Here is a 16,439-nt window from a genome sequence, read left to right as displayed (position 1 = left end):
ATAAAGACAGACTACATAATTTGAATCGTTCTGTCATTCTGTTTACCAATTAAACTGAATATAACAAGTGGAATGCGTCGCGTTCGGTTTTGAAATCATTGTGAGGGTTTTTTACCTGGGCTTAACTTTCGGACCTGTAGGGCGGTAATATAACGTTTCTTTGGGAAGTCCTTAGCATTATCTTTCAGAATTCCGTCAGTTGAGTTCCTAAAAGGTCTCAAAGAATTTACTTGCGCCAGCTCTTCGTCTGCGTATATAAAGTGATGCCATTTAATGGCACGTAGAATTATGGGTATGTGGACCATGGATATTGCTTTGTTTAGCATGATAAGCTTTTATTAAGATGTTGTGGACTAAATTAATTTTCATAATATGAGAGAATATACTCTTTTCTACAAACGTATCACAGAGCTCACTGATATACTATACATACACTTAAAATGTATTAGTAATGTGAAAGAGAAATCTCTTAAAGGCAACATGTTCATAGTCCTAACTTACACTACATAATTAAACGAAACTCGTATTCCTTTAAAACAGTGAAATTCAACCAACGTGATGGGAGCGGAGTAATTGTTGCTACAAAGGTTCAGAATTTTCTTTTATTTGGAAAACTGTAGTCCATTTTTAACAATTCTTCAACTACACATAATACATTATACAAGGCAATATAACCAAGTAAATCACACATCGGTTTTCAAAAGTACAAAACTTTATGAACTAGTTACAATTATTGCATGTTATATAGTCATCGTCTTCCAACTGTAGATCGTAGTGACATTCATCAGCTTTTTCCCTCACCTACGTCCAATATCTATCACAGAGAACTTTCAGTACCATACTAACACAGAAAATAGACACCATGGTGAACAAGAGTTTTCTTAATCCATTTGTTTTTCAGCAAAAATAGTCTCTGGACCCAACTGAAACTATCTTTTACACATTACTTCAATGAAAATTAGTTTTCACCTATCAGCGGATTTCGTTTTATCTATTGCCGCATTAAATGGAAGATACTCGAAGATACAGTTAACATGTACCGTTTTATGGATCGACTGCCCTCTTTTAATAAACTGATATCCAATTTGCTGACCACAATTACAGTGTTTGTTGTAGTATCTTACCTTGTATAATAACATTTCACAGTACAAAACTCCGGCTAAGAACTTCTAAGTCAAGAGAAGAGCCAGATGAAAGCGACGGACCTCTCAACAATCTCAAATATATTTGGCATTCACAGCAAAGACTTAACTTCCAAACTAACATTAATAACATTAACAACAGCTTTGAAAGAGATTAATTAGTAGAGGTCCATGACAATGAATATCTCAGCGTTCGGTGAATAAAGACTTCATCTAATCCCAATAAATATATGATGTACAAAATGATTAACAGTTTTCTGTTAGAAATTGTCATTTTCTGTTGAGACGTGACTATATGAAATAAATATTGCAGTCATCTGAGCTCTTCGCTCTAAAATGAATCGATATTTGTACTTCAACTTTCACTACTCATTTCCGCTGATGAAACTGGTATCTAAACGGGACTTACAACCTAATACTTCCTTAAAACTCTTATTGTATAAATAATTAGTAGAAAGTTGGAACTTTTATGATTGTATGACTCGTAAATCTGCTAAATCTACAATAAATCTAGCATTATTCTTAAAATACTGTCACTGGAGGTATTGTTCGAGAAACAGTTTCTTTGTTAATGGCAGCTTGTGTAGTTGAGTGATAAATTATCTTTTTCTTAGATATTTTACCTTTTTTTAAAATTTGTTTATTGCTGATCAGTAAAAGTAGACATTTCAAAAAAGTATATCTTTAAGTAAGATAACCTGGCAATGAAAAGAATGAGTGAGATTACAGGAACCCGTAACGTGGACAGATGTTTTAAAAATTGGCGTACCGTATCAAGTACGTAGTTACTTAACAAGGAACGTGTTGCTCTTAGATCAAGAGACCATAGGATACTGTTTGCAGGAGTCAGTAGGAACAGCCAGTGGAGGTGGAGTTTCTTCTGCGTCGTGCGGCATCGTCGTTGTGTCCTGGTCAAGGGTTGGCGGGTTTCTGCTGTGGGTGTGGCTTCGTCTCGCAGGCAGTCCGTGGCTAGCGGTTTGACTTCCTGCGGTACACGACTACCATCTTCTCCTGAAACAACAGCTTTGTTAGTCACTTATTCTCTAAATGCCTGAGCGACATTCTAGCAACTAATAGAGTCTCGCTGCTGCTATTGCTCTCTGTTGGCAGCAACGGAAATGAGCAGTTACTGACAGTTGAAAAGTGGAAACGGAAAACGTTCTAAGTGTCTGTTTTCCCCAAGAAAGGGTTTTCAGTGCTACTGCGTTTTCGCTACTCTGTTGCATGTCCCTACGCTTGGTTCAGATGCCCAACTACTGGTAGATGGCTTCGATCTTTCTTTCAATTTGTTCTTCTCTCTGTGGTTCCAAAATTTACAAGGTATGAGCAGTGGTTTCTGCTGACTATGGTTTTACTAGCTACAAATCAAATGCTCTGTTTCTGTGCACATATTCAAAATCAAAACATGATACTTGAGGATTAATAACGCTTGGGAAGAATTTTCTTCATACTATTTTGTCGAAAACTGACATTTCTGAGGCCATGGCTTTGTAAAAACTGTAATATAAGACCGAGCTACTGCTAATAATGCTATTTATTAACACAAATAACGACATTACCGATTTCAACCCGACAAGTTCATCTTCAGGCTGTTGTTCTTGTTTATATTACATTCGTTGATTTTTACTTCAGTTGGAAAAAAACAGTCAACAACTAATGTAAACAACAAAAAATGTAACATACACGTGAACAGCTGTCCAACATGAAACTGTCGGTTCGAAACGGGTAACTGCGTTATTCGTGTAAACAAATATGTTGCATTACCGTCAGTGGCTGGTTGGTGCTATTTTCTTCACAGGGACCAACTTCTTTTTAGCTTCTAGAACGTTTCAGTTTCCTGGTACGGAACTTAGGACGTTCTTAATAATGTATTTATTTCCTAATGTATTTCATTATTTTTTTGCGAACTGTAGTGAGCAGCATAATTGTGGTATCTGAATACCTTCTCAGTTTTTCAGCATCAAATCAGTTATGTACAAAGAAATATGCACATTGTTTTTTTATTCTACTTACAGTTGTGAGATTTGGGGCTTGAGACTTTTTATTTTCCACTTTTCAATTTTGCAAGATGTCAGACAAAGTGAAATCCAATATTCAGGAAAAAATAACAGGAATAATTGGTTTAAAGCAACCTTATGGCAAAGGAAATAGTTTTTCTCATAGTTTAGAAGAACTGCTGCCTACATTGCTTCTCCACGAGCATTTAACTGCAAAGTTTAGTAGAGAACCCACATTCAAACAAATTTTGGGATAATTACAACTTAATATGAAACATATACTTTCTTATCGTCTGTAGTTAATGATAAATGATCCCTTATTTGAAAGTAAGGCAGGAGAAGTTTACAGAACGTAATTAAGTATTTAATCGACATTAGGTTGAGGCTATTCTATCCGTGTTTTGGATTGGTCCAGCTTCAGCAAAGCACAGTTTTATAATGTCTTGTATTTCCCACTCTCTCATACGGCTCTAAATCGAAACTAAAAATAATTTGTTCATGTACTTTAACAAATATTTAACATATAATATTAGCATTGGAATAATTAGTTTCCTAAGAACGTACAGGCTACAGAAGCTAAAGATGTGAAATTTTTTGTTTTCCTTTTCTTAGAAATAGCAATGTAACGCATTTGTTTCTCTCTCTTTCTGTTCTTGGTATTTCTGTGCTTATGTTCCGCTCTGGCGAGCACTGATGTTTGTTATTGTACTGGAAAAGTACTGATCGGTGGAAAAGCACTGTAAAGGGAGAAAACGCTGGATTTTGCTGGACAAAGCTTCAACCTGAGAAAAACTGCGGATGTGACTGGACAGAGAACTAAAATTTTCAAGTTATAATGGAAGTTATTTGTTTAAAAATGAGAAATAATTAATAAGAAACAGTTTTGTGGATATTTATAGCCGGTGACTTCATTAACTGAAAGTATTCCGTGATATTAACTGACAAATTTGCGCTATGCGATGTAGGTGCAGTTCAATTGTCTTATTAAGTTGCCCAGTCTTGCGTTCTTGTGATATCTCTGGCCAGCATTGTTTCCGACGATACTGAAACTTGGAAAATGTGCTGTATCCCTTTTTAAATCTTTTCAATGGCTAGAAGTGAGTGCATTCATTACATTAAAGGATTTTATCATGGCATTGACTCTCAAACATCAATGCAGCTAGGATATTAGTTTAATTATTCTGTGCAAGATTATCCAAAAATTTACACGCCACTGGGAAACTAAGGGCAATAATTACCAAGCCTAATCGAGACTTCGCACACGCAGCATTGGAGGAGACGTCACACGCTAAAGTTTTAGCATTCTCAGAGGCTTTTTTTTCTTTTCATTAAACAAGAAAAATACCAGTTTTCCACACATAAATTTGTGTTGTAACACGGTATTTACAAACCTGAAAAACAAACAAAGTTTGTGTATATACGTTGCTACCACATGCTGTAGTTTTTTTTAGTTTTTATGTTTTGTATTGCAGTTGCTTTCTTTCACAGTTTTTCATCTTCAATCATACAGATTTGATGTAGAAAATTCTTTACTAAGATATTTTACGACTACGAATGTTACGGTTAGTCCTAACATTAATTAAATGTACGTGGAAGATAGTGTGTGTGTGTGTGTGTGTGTGTGTGTGTGTGTGTGTGTGTGTGTGTGTGAAGCTGAAGGTATATGGCTTTTGTTTAGTTATTTAATTTTTTGTTTGTAGGATGGGGCGATTGGTAGGTGCATTTATGGGTTAGTATTGTCTGATAGTTCTCTGAGGGCAGAGAGCAGAATTCCATTGCAGAAAGCTGTGTACTCTTTTATCATTTGTTTTCCTTCAGCTGTGTTTTCTTCAGTTGTTGGTTTTTGTGAGGGGCTGTTGCTGCATTTGAGAATTTTCATGTCGATGTTGATGTCTGTTGAGCAGTATTTCATGTCCACAAAGTGTTCAGCAAATGTAGGATGACCGCTGTTACTTTTTAGCACCCTTATGAGTTCTGTATATTTGGTATGAAAGTTTCTGGTAGTTGGCACTATATATACTGATTTGCAGTACTGCCGCAGACGATGCTGAAACTTCAGCGAAATATATTTGGAAAAAAGAAGAAAAGAAAGAGTTATATTTTGCTTATAGCGCTCCTCCTCCAAAAGTAGATCTACGTAATTTTAACTTTAGTGATAGACCGGCCGTGAAGACCAGCTCGTTTTTGACGTGGGGCAGAGGGTACTTCTGATACTAATGTCTGCTATTAACACAGTCTATTAACAGTCCAAGAGGAGTCAGTAGTGTGAAAGAATCGGTTCAACAAGTGTTTTTAAAGCAGTTGTTTCGTGGATGAAGTTAAACTTCCTTAATATTCTCTCGATGAATCTCAACCACCGCGCGGGTTTAGCTGAGCGGTCTAAGGCGCTGTAGTCATGGACTGTGCGGCTGGTCCCCGCGGAGGTTCGAGTCCTCCGTCGGGCGTGGGTGTGTGTGTTTGTCCTTAGGATAATTTAAGTTAAGTAGTGCGTAAGCTTAGGGACTGATGACCTTATCAGTTAAGTCCCATAAGATTTCACATACATTTGAATATTTTTTTGAATCAACCTAGTATCAGCTTCTCTTACTATCTGCCTTATGTTGTCATTACACTTAAGGTCCTAGGTGTTGGCGGTAACTACTGTTTACAGTGATTTGCGCCAGTAGTGTTAATCAAGCAGTAGTGTTTACCTTCGCCTATGTACGTACAAATTTAAGGTTGCTCTGGACAGATACTCCTGGATATTTTACGGCAGACACTTTTTCCAGCGGTTTCTCATCAATAGTGCAGCTATACAGTAGCGGATTTATTTTCCTATGTATGCGCAATATTTACTTTCATGTACGTTCAGGGTCAACTGGCAGATCCTGCACCATTCATCGAATCTCTGGAGGTCATCCTGCAAATGGATGCTATCTTCTGAGGTGTCTACTCTGTTATAGACTACTGCATCATCTGCGAACAGCCTTAGAGAGCATCCGACGCTTTCTGTTACGTCATTTACGTATACTGCAAACAGCAAAGCCACTATCACGTTTCCTTGGGGTACTGCGGAAATTACCTTTACATCTGTTCATTTCAGTCCGTTAAGAGCGACGTGTTGAGTTCTGTCTGCAAGAATGGCTTGAAACCTGTCTAAATCTCCTCCGATACTCGATAAGCTCGTATTTTGTCACTAAAAGGCAGTGCGGCACGATGTTAAATGCCTTCCTGAAGTCAAGGAAGACGGCATCAGCCTGAGTGCCATTGTCTACGGCGCTGTCGATCTCATTTAGGAACACAGCGAGCTGAATTTCGCAGGCGCTCTGTTTGCGAAATCCATGTTCATTTTTATAGAGGAGATTTTCCTTTTCAAAAAACGTCGGAATTCTTGAGCTTAAGACAGGTTCCATAATTCTTAAACAGATTGTCGTCATCGATATAGGTTTGTAATTGTGTGCACCTGCCCTACGGCCCTTCTTAAAAACAGAAATGACGTGTGCTTTCTTCCAGTCGTTAGCTACCCTTCTTTGCTTAAGCGATCTACTATAAATTACTTCTAGAAGGCGAGTAACTTCTTTCTGGTTATCTTTGTAGAATTTTATAGGTATCTCACCTGATAGTGAAGCGTTTCCATTACTAAGCGATTGTAGTTGTTTTTCTTTTCCGCGATCGGTTATCTCAGTATCTACTATTTCGACGTCCGTATGACGATTAAAGAGGAGGGACTATGTTACGATCTTCCGCGGTGAAACAATTTCGGAAGACCGAATTCAGTATTTCGGCATTTTCTCTGTTGTCTTCCATTTTCGGTGCCATTATGGTCACCAAGTTAATGAATATATGATTTTAACCCACTTACTGATTTTACATACGACCGAAACCTCTTAGGGTTTTTACACAGATCGGCTGACAAAGTTTTTCTTTCAAACTCATTGAACGCTTGTCTCATTGCTCTCCTTAAGCTCATTTTCGCTTCGTTCAGCTTTTGTTTGTCAGCTAGATTTCTACTTCTCTTGGATCTGAGAAGATGTTCTCTTTGCTTAAGTAGCAGTTTTCTAACATAATTATGAAACCAGGGAGGTCTTTCCCATCCGTTAATACCTTCCTCGGAATGTATTGTCTAGGGCACATTGCACGATTCCTTTGGATTTTTTGCATTGGTTTCAACGTGTTCGTCCTTATCACCGAATATTTTATACTGACTTCTCAGATACTCTGAAATTTGCACCCTGTCACTCTTGCTAAACAAAAATATCTTCCTCCCTTTCTTAACATTCATTGTCAGACCAGTCGTCATAGATGCTATCAGAGCCTTATGATCACTGATACCTTCCTCTGCGTTAACTGATTCGATAAGTTCAGGTCCGTCTGTCGCCAGAAGGTCTAAGACGTTATCTTCCGCCTGCATATCCACGCTGCAAAAGATGGTTGTTCATCCTTTTGACAACTTGTAACACTAATGTGACTGGACCGTGTAGTTCTTAAGAAATCCATTTTGGAACACATGTTTACTATACATTTAGCTCCTAATGATCGTTCCTGTCCTATATCTGAATAAAGAATACTGAATCGCCAATGTAGACTTTGTGCTGTTCTTCTGAAATTACCTATACGAACGTTGATTTTGTTTCCTTAAAGATGACTGGTTCTATCGGAAGAATCCAACCATAAATATAGCCCGACACTCGGGAAGTTCCCAATATTTTCCATAAAAGACGGGATGTAACTGTATCAGTGCTTTCTCTCCGAAAAAATACATGGGATCAACGAGGGCGACGTTGTGTGCGGCGGCTTGCAAAACGAATCACAATACTGAAATAAAATTAGTCTGGTCACCTGTGAAAATATAATCCGCTGCTAGGTAACAGTCGATATCATGTTGTCCACATTCTTATTAGGAACGCCATTATATATTGCTCTTTCCGCAGTGCCGTGTAGATCAATACGAACTGTAATCACAACAGTTTTGTCATTTGATAAAGCTCAAGGAAGAAAAATTAGGTATCCGGAAATGAAATAAAGTATTTGTTCAAAAACTTGTTGAGACCAGTCCTTTATTCGATACGATAGAAACTTCTGGTCGTATGCTGTGGTATGATTCTCTACTGAGCCACACTGCTCATTGAGCTCTAGGTTTAATCATCCTTTTCAAAATAAGAGGCGTAATGGTGCGAGAATAACTTAATGCTGTACGCTTAGGTGACAAAAGTCATGGGAGACTTGCTAACATCTTGTCGGACCTGCTTTGCCCGGTCTAGTTCACTAACTCGACATGGCATGGGCACAAGAAGTCGTTGGAGGTCCCCCGCATGGTATCTCTATAGCCGTCAATAAATGCGAAAGTTTTGCCAGTGCAGGTTTTTGTGTACGAACTGACCTCCCGATTAAGTCCCATAAATGTTCGATAGGTGGTGAGATCATTCGCTCCAATTGTCCAGTATGTTCTTCACATCAGTCATGGACAATTGTGATCCAGTGACATGGCGCACTGTCTTCCATAAAAATTCCATCGTTGTTTAGAAACATGAAGTCCATGATTGGCTGCAAATGGTCTCAAACAGTGGCTGATCATTAGGATTTACAGTTAACTATATGTTCAGTTGGAGCAGGGGACCCAGTCCATTCCATGTAAACTCCGCCCACACCATTATGGAGCCACAACTAGCTTGCACAGTGCCTTGTTGAAAATATGGGTCCCTAGCTTCGTGAGATCTGCCCCAAAATCTGCTCTTACTAACCGAAACTGGGGCTCATATGACCAGGCCCCGGTTTTCCAGTCTTCCAGGGCTCAAACAATATGGGTACGAGGCCAGGAGAGGCGCTGTAGGTAATGTCGTGCTTTTAGCAAAAGCACAAGGAAGCTCATCTGCTCACACATCCCATTAACGCCAAATTTCGCTTCAATGTCTTAACGGATAGGTTTCTCGTACGTTCCACATTGATTTCCGCTGTCATTACACTCTGCGTTGCGTGTCTGTTAGCCCCGACAACTCTAAGCAAACGCCGCTGCTCCCGGTCGTTAAATGAACGCCCGTGGCCCACTGCGTTGTTCATGGCGAGAGGTAACGCCTAGAGATAACGTCTGAAATTTGGTATTCTCCCCACACTTTTGATGTTGTGGACCTATGAATGCTGTACTCCCTAAGTATATTCGACATGAAATGTTCCATGCCTCTAGCTCCATCTGCAATTCCCATCTCAAATTCTGTTAGCTCCCTGTCGTGCGACCGTAATCAAGTCGGAAACATTTTCACATGAATCATCTGAGTACTAATGACAGCTCCGCCAATGCGAGTCCTCTTATACCTTGTGTACGCGACACTACTGCCATCTGCATATGTGCATCTCGCTATCTCGTGACCTCTGTCAGTACATGTCCCAGGGCAAAAAGTAAACCAGTCATCAACACCAAATTTAGTTACACTCCACACTGCTGCAATGAGTATTCACCGACGCACCATTTCATTACGTCCAGTGCCCACCGTGAAATTGGGACGTGGAACACAAGTGGACGGAGTAACGTCCTAGCGACGACACGAACTCCAAATGGAGAAAATCAACAGACATAAGCGACTTATGGCACTTTATTATGCCCCGGCGTCTGGGAACGAGCGTTTGAGAAACGGGGAAGATATTCAGCCCTTCGAGTGTTACTGTCCTGTGAACACAACGGACCCCTTGCATCGCTTTATGCTTGATGTTTTTCCTGGAAGCGAATGTATTTTCCAGCACGATACCTGCCCGTGTCACAAGGTCGGAATAGTGCTACAGTTGTTTAAGGAGTGTGATAATGTCTTCATATCCATGTCTTGGTCACCATATTAGCCTGCACTGAATTTCTCAGACAAATGTGGGACGTAGTCGGACGCTAGCACCTCGCCCAAAAACCGTCGGGTCCTAATTTATAGAATTTATGTGACCGTCGAGTATACAGTTAGTGCCACATACCACTGAAAGTTTACCAAGGGCTTGTCGAGGTCATACCACGTAGAATTGTTGCTGTACTGCGTTCCAAAGATGGCCATTATCCAGGAGGTCGAAATGATTTGGATTACCAGTGTAACTGCGCATGTTACAAACCATAGTGTGACATGTAATTGTTCACGTAAAAGAATGATTTACCAGAAGTGAGAACCATGTTAATGACGAGCACACTCCGTTCAAAAATAGGGCACTGAGCATTAAGATTCGTAACGCACTGGAGACAGATATGTACTTCAGTGGATATAAAGTACTTTCAGTAACATTTAAAGCAATATCACATAAGGTACCAAAAATAAGGGGCTATCAAAACGTTTCAGTCTGAGTGCTTTACTGTAATGTACACTACTGGCCATTAAAATTGCTACATCACGAAGATGACGTGCTACAGACGCGAAATTTAACCGACAGGAAGAAGATGCTGTCATATGCAAATGATTAGCTTTTCAGAGCATTCACACAAGGTTCGGGCCGGTGGCGACACATACAACGTGCTGATATGAGGAAAGTTTCCAACCGATTTCTCATACACAAAAAGCAGTTCACCGGCGTTGCCTTGTGAAACGTTGTTGTCATGCCTCCTGTAAGGAGGAGAAATGCGTAACATCACGTTTCCGACTTTCGTAAAGGTCGGATTGTAGCCTATAGCGATTGCAGTTTATCGTATCGTGACACTGCTGCTCGCGTTGGTCGGGATCCAATGACTGTTAGCAGAATATGGAATCGGTGGGTTCAGGAGAGTAATACGGAACGCCGTGCTGGATCCCAACGGCCTCGTATCACTAGCAGTCGAGATGACAGGTAATTTATCTGCATGGCTGCAACGGATCGTGCAGTCACGTCTCGATCCCTGAGTCAACAGATGGGGACGTCTGCAAGACAACAACCATCTGCACCAACAGTTCGACGACGCTTGTAGGAGCATGAACTATCAACTCGGAGACTGTGGCTGCGGTTACTCTTGACGCTGCATCGCAGACAAGAGCGCCTGCGATGGTGTACTCAACGACGAACCTGGGTGCACGAATAGCAAAACGTCATTTTTTCGGATGAATCCGGGTTCTGTTTACAGCATCATGATGGTCGCATCCGTGTTTGGCGACATCGCGGTGAACGCACATTGGAAGCGTGTATTCGTCATCGCCATACTGGCGTATCACCCGGCGTGATGGTATGGGGTGCCATTGGTTACACGTCTCGGTCACCTCTTGCTCGCATTGACGGCACTTTGAACAGTGGACGTTACATTTCAGATGTGTTACGAAACCCTACACTTCAGCAGGATAATGCACGACCGCTTGTTGCACGTCCTCTACGGGCCTTTCTGGATACAGAAAATGTTCGACTGCTGCCCTGGCCAGCACATTCTCCAGACCTCTCACCAATTGAAAACGTCTGGTCAATGGTGGCCGAGCAACTGGCTCGTCACAATACGCCAATCACTACTCTTGATGAACTGTGGTATCGTGTTGAAGCTGCATGGGCAGCAGTACCTGTACACGCCATCCAAGCTCTGTTTGACTCAATGCCCAGGCGTATGAAGGCTGTTATTACGGCCAGAGGTGGTTGTTCTGGGTACTACTTTTTCAGGATCTATGCACCCAAATTGCGTGAAAATGTAATCACAAGTCAGTTCCACCTATAATATTTTTGTCCAATGAATACCCGTTTATCATCTGTATTTCTTCTTGGTGTAGCAATTTTAATGGCCAGTAGTGTATATGCTACCTGGCACGAGATGCTGGTGTATAAGCACTGATATGTAGGCACGAGATTAGTGTATTGTTTATGTCTTTCCGACGCTGAAAACGGGAACGAAATATGTGCTGTTGTTCTTTTCTTGGCTGCGGAAGGACAAACACCGGCAGACATCGTTCGGAGAATGAAGAACGCTTATGGGGTAGCAAGTCTGACGAAAACCACCGTTCTGGAACGGTGCGACAAGGGGTGCCGCTGTTTCATGATAATGTACAGTACGTCGCCGTACCGCAAATGTAACGCAGAACTTATGCCAGCTCTAGTGGGAGACACCCAAACCCAACCCTATACCTTGAATTTGAATCCTTGGCTTTATACGGCACACATCCAGTTCAATAACTGGTAACAATTCATAACGCTTGAAAGCATTAGATTGCTGCTGGTTTCACTCCTTCACGTACCACTGAGACTGTCCTATGTTGGTACGGACAAGCTCCCGCGGGGTCGGAGAGTGCGAACAAATACAATGGACAGTTCGGTTTGATCACAGTCTTTGGGTAACGTAAGCATTTTGCAGCAAGTTATTCAGCATCAAATCCAATCGTCAAGTAATTCGAGAAACTATCTGGTATGATGATCGTGATTGTGTAGATGACGAAGCAGTTGTTTTGCGTGCGTGCGTGCGTGTGTGTGTGTGTGTGTGTGTGTGTGTGTGTGTGTGTGGGTGTGTGTGCGTGTGAGTGTGTGGATGTGTACATGTATGTGTGTTTGTGAGAGAGGGCCTGCCGGTGGGGCCGAGCGGTTCTAGGTGCTTCAGTCTGGAACCACGCGGCCGCTACGGTCGCAGGTTGGAATCCCGCCTCGGGCATGGGTGTGTGTGATGTCCTTAGGTTAGTTAGGTTTAAGTAGTTCTAAGTTCTAGGGGACTGATGATCTCAGATGTCAAGTCCCATAGTGCTCAGAGCCATTTGTGGGAGAGGGAGAGAGAGAGTGAAAGAGAGGGTGGAGAAAGTGCGTGTGTGTGCGTGCTTTGTTTGTGTAGATGTTTCGATGAAGAAATGGGAGAAAAAGAGAGGGAATAGGGGAAAAGGAGCCAAGAGCAGAGGAAGAAAGGGCAACATGGAAGTACTGTATATATGTATACCAGGGTTATCGTGGTGGGAAATGAAGAAACCACCCTATAAATATGTAGATGTAAATGGAGATTAGGCCCTGTAGCGGAAAATTGTTGGAGGGAGGTTATCGTCTTACACTTTAACATCTGCCGTGAAGCAGTTATTCTGTACAGCTGTGAGTCTACCTGGCCATAGTCTTTTTCTGTAGGGACCCTCAGTAATTATGAACAATCTTTCACCTACAGCTGAGTCTTACATTAATAGGACAAAATTGTTGTCGGATGACTCTGCCAGAAGAATAAGACGAATTACGACTCCTTGTTTGTACGGTATCATAACTTGATTTACTACGTACGTAAATGGTAATATTGTAGGGTAGGAAAATCCGAGCTCATTGTATGTGTACGTCATGAGGAGATACTCCATTAATGAACCGCACATTGTGTGATGTGTATGAAGACACTATAAAGCATGTAAAAATCACGACCCAGTGGTACTGCAGTGCTGTGTAGTAGATACTCACCTTCCTAGCAATGTGCAAGAGTGTGCTGAAAAGTAGTGCCTCCGGATTTTTATGTGACAACTCTTAAAGCTATTTAAATAGTAGAAACGCTATTACAACTCTACAACTTTCAATTTTCATGACTGTGTACTAGCAGTCCACTGCCGCTAGAGGGCTCCGAAGTGTGTAACATGGCGGTGTGTGACGTAACATTGTCGGCGCGTGAGAAACAGTGTGCTGTAATTCAGTTTTGAATTTGAAGAGTTCGCCCACTCATGGAGCACTGTATCATTCAATACGACAACGCCAGACCACAGAGTATCGCTGCAGCTTCTGCAACAATACGACGTCTTGGGCTCACTGTCATGGATCATCCTCCATACAGTCCCGATTCGGCCCCATCCCATTTTCGTCTGTTTCCAAAACTTAAAGAATGTCTTCCAGAAATTCACTTTGATAATGGTGAAGCAGTGCAAGCAGAGGTGAGGTTATGGCTCCGTCAATGTAGTCAAACATTCTACATCGACTATAACGATAAACTGCTATCTCTTTGCTAGAAATGTGTTTGTTCACAGAATGACTACGTTTAAATATAAAATATATAGCCATTAAAAGAAAATTTAAAATCTAAATAATACTTATATTATTTAAAATGTATTAAGAATTTTTTCAAAAAAATTCGAAGGTGCTACTTTCTAGCGCATCCGCGTGTCTTCGTTAAAGTTTAGAGCAACTCAAATTTTAAAGTTTGTTTCAAAATTTACATTGGTTTTGTATAGCGAAAGTGATATCTTAAGTTTACCTTGCCACAACATTATGATAAAATATTATGCCATAATCTAAGATAAACTATGAAGCTGTTTATTACACAGGCAGAAAACTGAACACATTTGTGGTATCTCATAGATGCAAGAAATTAAAAGAAAACGTATTGTACATTATCCCAAGGGTTAACTCTTCGGAGAGATGGACAGTACTGTATTAAAAAAAAAAAAACTTAATACTATATAACAGTGTTTGGTCACCTGTTGAAAAATTTTTTGGCATGTTAACGTTCTTATAGTCAGCCTCAAAATAGCTATTTTGATAATCTAAAGAAATATTTTCATTTTCTTTGTATGTACCCTAAGCGAAATTATTACGAAAGACGACTGAGGCTTTCGTCATCTTACTAAGGACTGATTTGTGTTCTTGTAGGGTCCTTTTCTCCCCAACGAATGCCTTCGCTCAAGTCCAATGCTGGCAGGGCTGCCTGCTTACGTCTACTTGATTGTCATTTGTCTTTATTGTTGTAGTTTTCAAGAACTAATGTAAACAGCGCATTTTTCTGTATGTACTTATTTTGCAGTATTTGGATTATAGGTATTTCTAAGAATAGTTTTCTGTATTAAATGTGTTTTTACAAGAAGTGTATGATGAGCGTAATATACACTGTGTAGAATACCCGAATAAAATTGTCATTAAACGAGTTAGTTAAACATGACAGTTATTGATATCATCTTTTCCAAGAGACTGCTTAGTGCAATGCCCTTAGAAAAAGTATACGATTTATGGTTTCAATAGATTAAGATTTCACAAACTAATCTCATTAATATAGGAAATAATTGTCCTGAATGGGTCTGTGATCATTGTGGACATCTTTGAATGAATCGGTCTACATCGCTTAATGTATTTTTTTTTATTTAAAACTTTGTTTCGACTACTGCCATTATCAAATCAAAACTAAAAACTTGTGAAAAACCGTTTGATTTCGGTTTGTACAAACTTAACCCTAAGGAGGGTGTTAGGTCCTTTATGTTGTTTTAAGAGTTTCTGAGTTAAGTTCTGATAATCGTAGTAGTTGAATCGCCACAAGTACTTTTTTTTTTCAGAAAAAATTGTTCCACTAACCAGATTTGAGAGCCCATCTATCTTATTTTAAAATCGTAACTATAACCACTGAGCAGGTATAGCTTTGAGCGATTGTATAGCAAGCGTACAGGAAATACACTGGAATGGTTAGAGTAGTAGCGCTACCCGCAGAGCAGTGGTGACGCCGCCGAGCTGGCAGTACCTTGCTGTAGACGGCGACGGCCGCAGGACTCACCGATGTGGGGACGTGCTGTCCCCCGAGGCAGACGGCGCGCTGGAACTGCTGCTGCTGGTGCTGGTGGTGGTGGTGCTGGTGCGGCTGGTGGCTGCCGTTGAGGGCCACGTGCCGGAAGTGGTGCCTGGGCACGCGCACCAGCTCGGCGCGGCCCTCCTCGTAGTCGTCGGCGCAGGCGGACGCGCCGGCCGCGGCGTCTTCCGGGGGCTGCGGCGGCGCCGACGGCGCGCCGGCCGCTCCGAGCGGCTTGTCGCAGCCGCAGGCGTCGTGCCTGAGCGCCGCGGCGCCCTCCTCCAGCGTGAAGTAGACGGAGGCGGCGCCGTGCTCGCGCAGCCGGCGCACCGAGCGCAGCAGCAGCGCGCGGTGCCCGGGCTCCAGCACGCCGATCGCGTCCAGGTCGGGGTCGCCCACCTGCTTGCAGATCTCCAGGTCGTCGTAGCCGTTGTCCAGGAAGGACTCGGCGTACTGGCCGAGGTGCAGCGAGCGCAGCCACGCCTCGACGATGTTGCCCGCCATGAGCGCGGCGCGCCACTGCCGCGCGACATATTGGCCCCGGGCGGCCGGCGCGCGCCGCTGATTGCGAGCGTCGCCGCGGGCCGCAGCACTGTCGCCCGGCGCCGCCCACACCCCCGCTGCCCCTGGCGCTCCGTCGGAGAAAGCAGCGCGCTTCATCTGCGTCCTCCTCTGCTGTCATTGTAGCACCGCCTGGCTTCCACTTCCAGAAGTCACGCGACTTGCAATAGCGGCTGTATAGGGGAGCCCCCATCTTACTGTTACTCGTTCTTGTGAACGGGAACGCGTTATGCAGATTTTTGGTGCCTCTCGCGTCCATCTAGAAAAGATAACTTGAAGATGCCTAAATAAGGCGAAACGAGTTGTTGAAAAGAGAAGAAAAAAAACTAAAATTGCAACCGAGACTCTTTTTAACCAATACTG

At 41.9% G+C, this 16,439-nt stretch overlaps 1 protein-coding gene across 2 annotated transcripts; it reads right to left on the bottom strand.

Moving 5' to 3' along the window:
* Positions 1–340: 340 nt before the first annotated feature.
* Positions 341–16,019, bottom strand: LOC126162637 (arf-GAP with Rho-GAP domain, ANK repeat and PH domain-containing protein 3-like). 2 transcript variants are annotated; one of them, XM_049919272.1, is made up of 3 exons: positions 15,789–16,019; positions 15,471–15,594; positions 341–2,153 (listed from the first exon to the last, which is right to left on the bottom strand). In XM_049919272.1, the coding sequence occupies exons 1-3, from the start codon at positions 16,017–16,019 to the stop codon at positions 1,783–1,785; spliced, it is 726 nt and encodes a 241-aa protein (XP_049775229.1). In that variant the 3' UTR covers positions 341–1,782. The 2 variants fall into 2 exon arrangements, 1 of the variants encoding a protein (XP_049775229.1); XR_007535091.1 differs by lacking the exon at positions 15,789–16,019 and having other exon boundaries at positions 2,016–2,153; positions 15,504–15,657.
* Positions 16,020–16,439: the final 420 nt, after the last annotated feature.

This window comes from Schistocerca cancellata, chromosome 1 (genome assembly GCF_023864275.1).
Source record: "Schistocerca cancellata isolate TAMUIC-IGC-003103 chromosome 1, iqSchCanc2.1, whole genome shotgun sequence".
Taxonomy (NCBI): Eukaryota; Metazoa; Arthropoda; class Insecta; order Orthoptera; family Acrididae; genus Schistocerca; species Schistocerca cancellata.
Note: the sequence above shows the minus strand (reverse complement) of the source record. Positions and strands in the feature narration are given on the sequence as shown.

What these genes read in the sequence shown, in the direction of transcription:
- LOC126162637 (XM_049919272.1), bottom strand. Translation starts at nt 16,019, where the DNA reads ATGGCGGGCAACATCGTCGAGGCGTGGCTGCGCTCGCTGCACCTCGGC. An exon ending in ACTTCACGCTGGAGGAGGGC is followed by an intron (nt 15,595 to 15,788) that starts GCCGCGGCGCTC and finishes CCTCAACGGCAG; the next exon opens with CCACCAGCCGCACCAGCACC. An exon ending in CCGTCGCCGTCTACAGCAAG is followed by an intron (nt 2,154 to 15,470) that starts GTACTGCCAGCT and finishes CTGTTGTTTCAG; the next exon opens with GAGAAGATGGTAGTCGTGTA.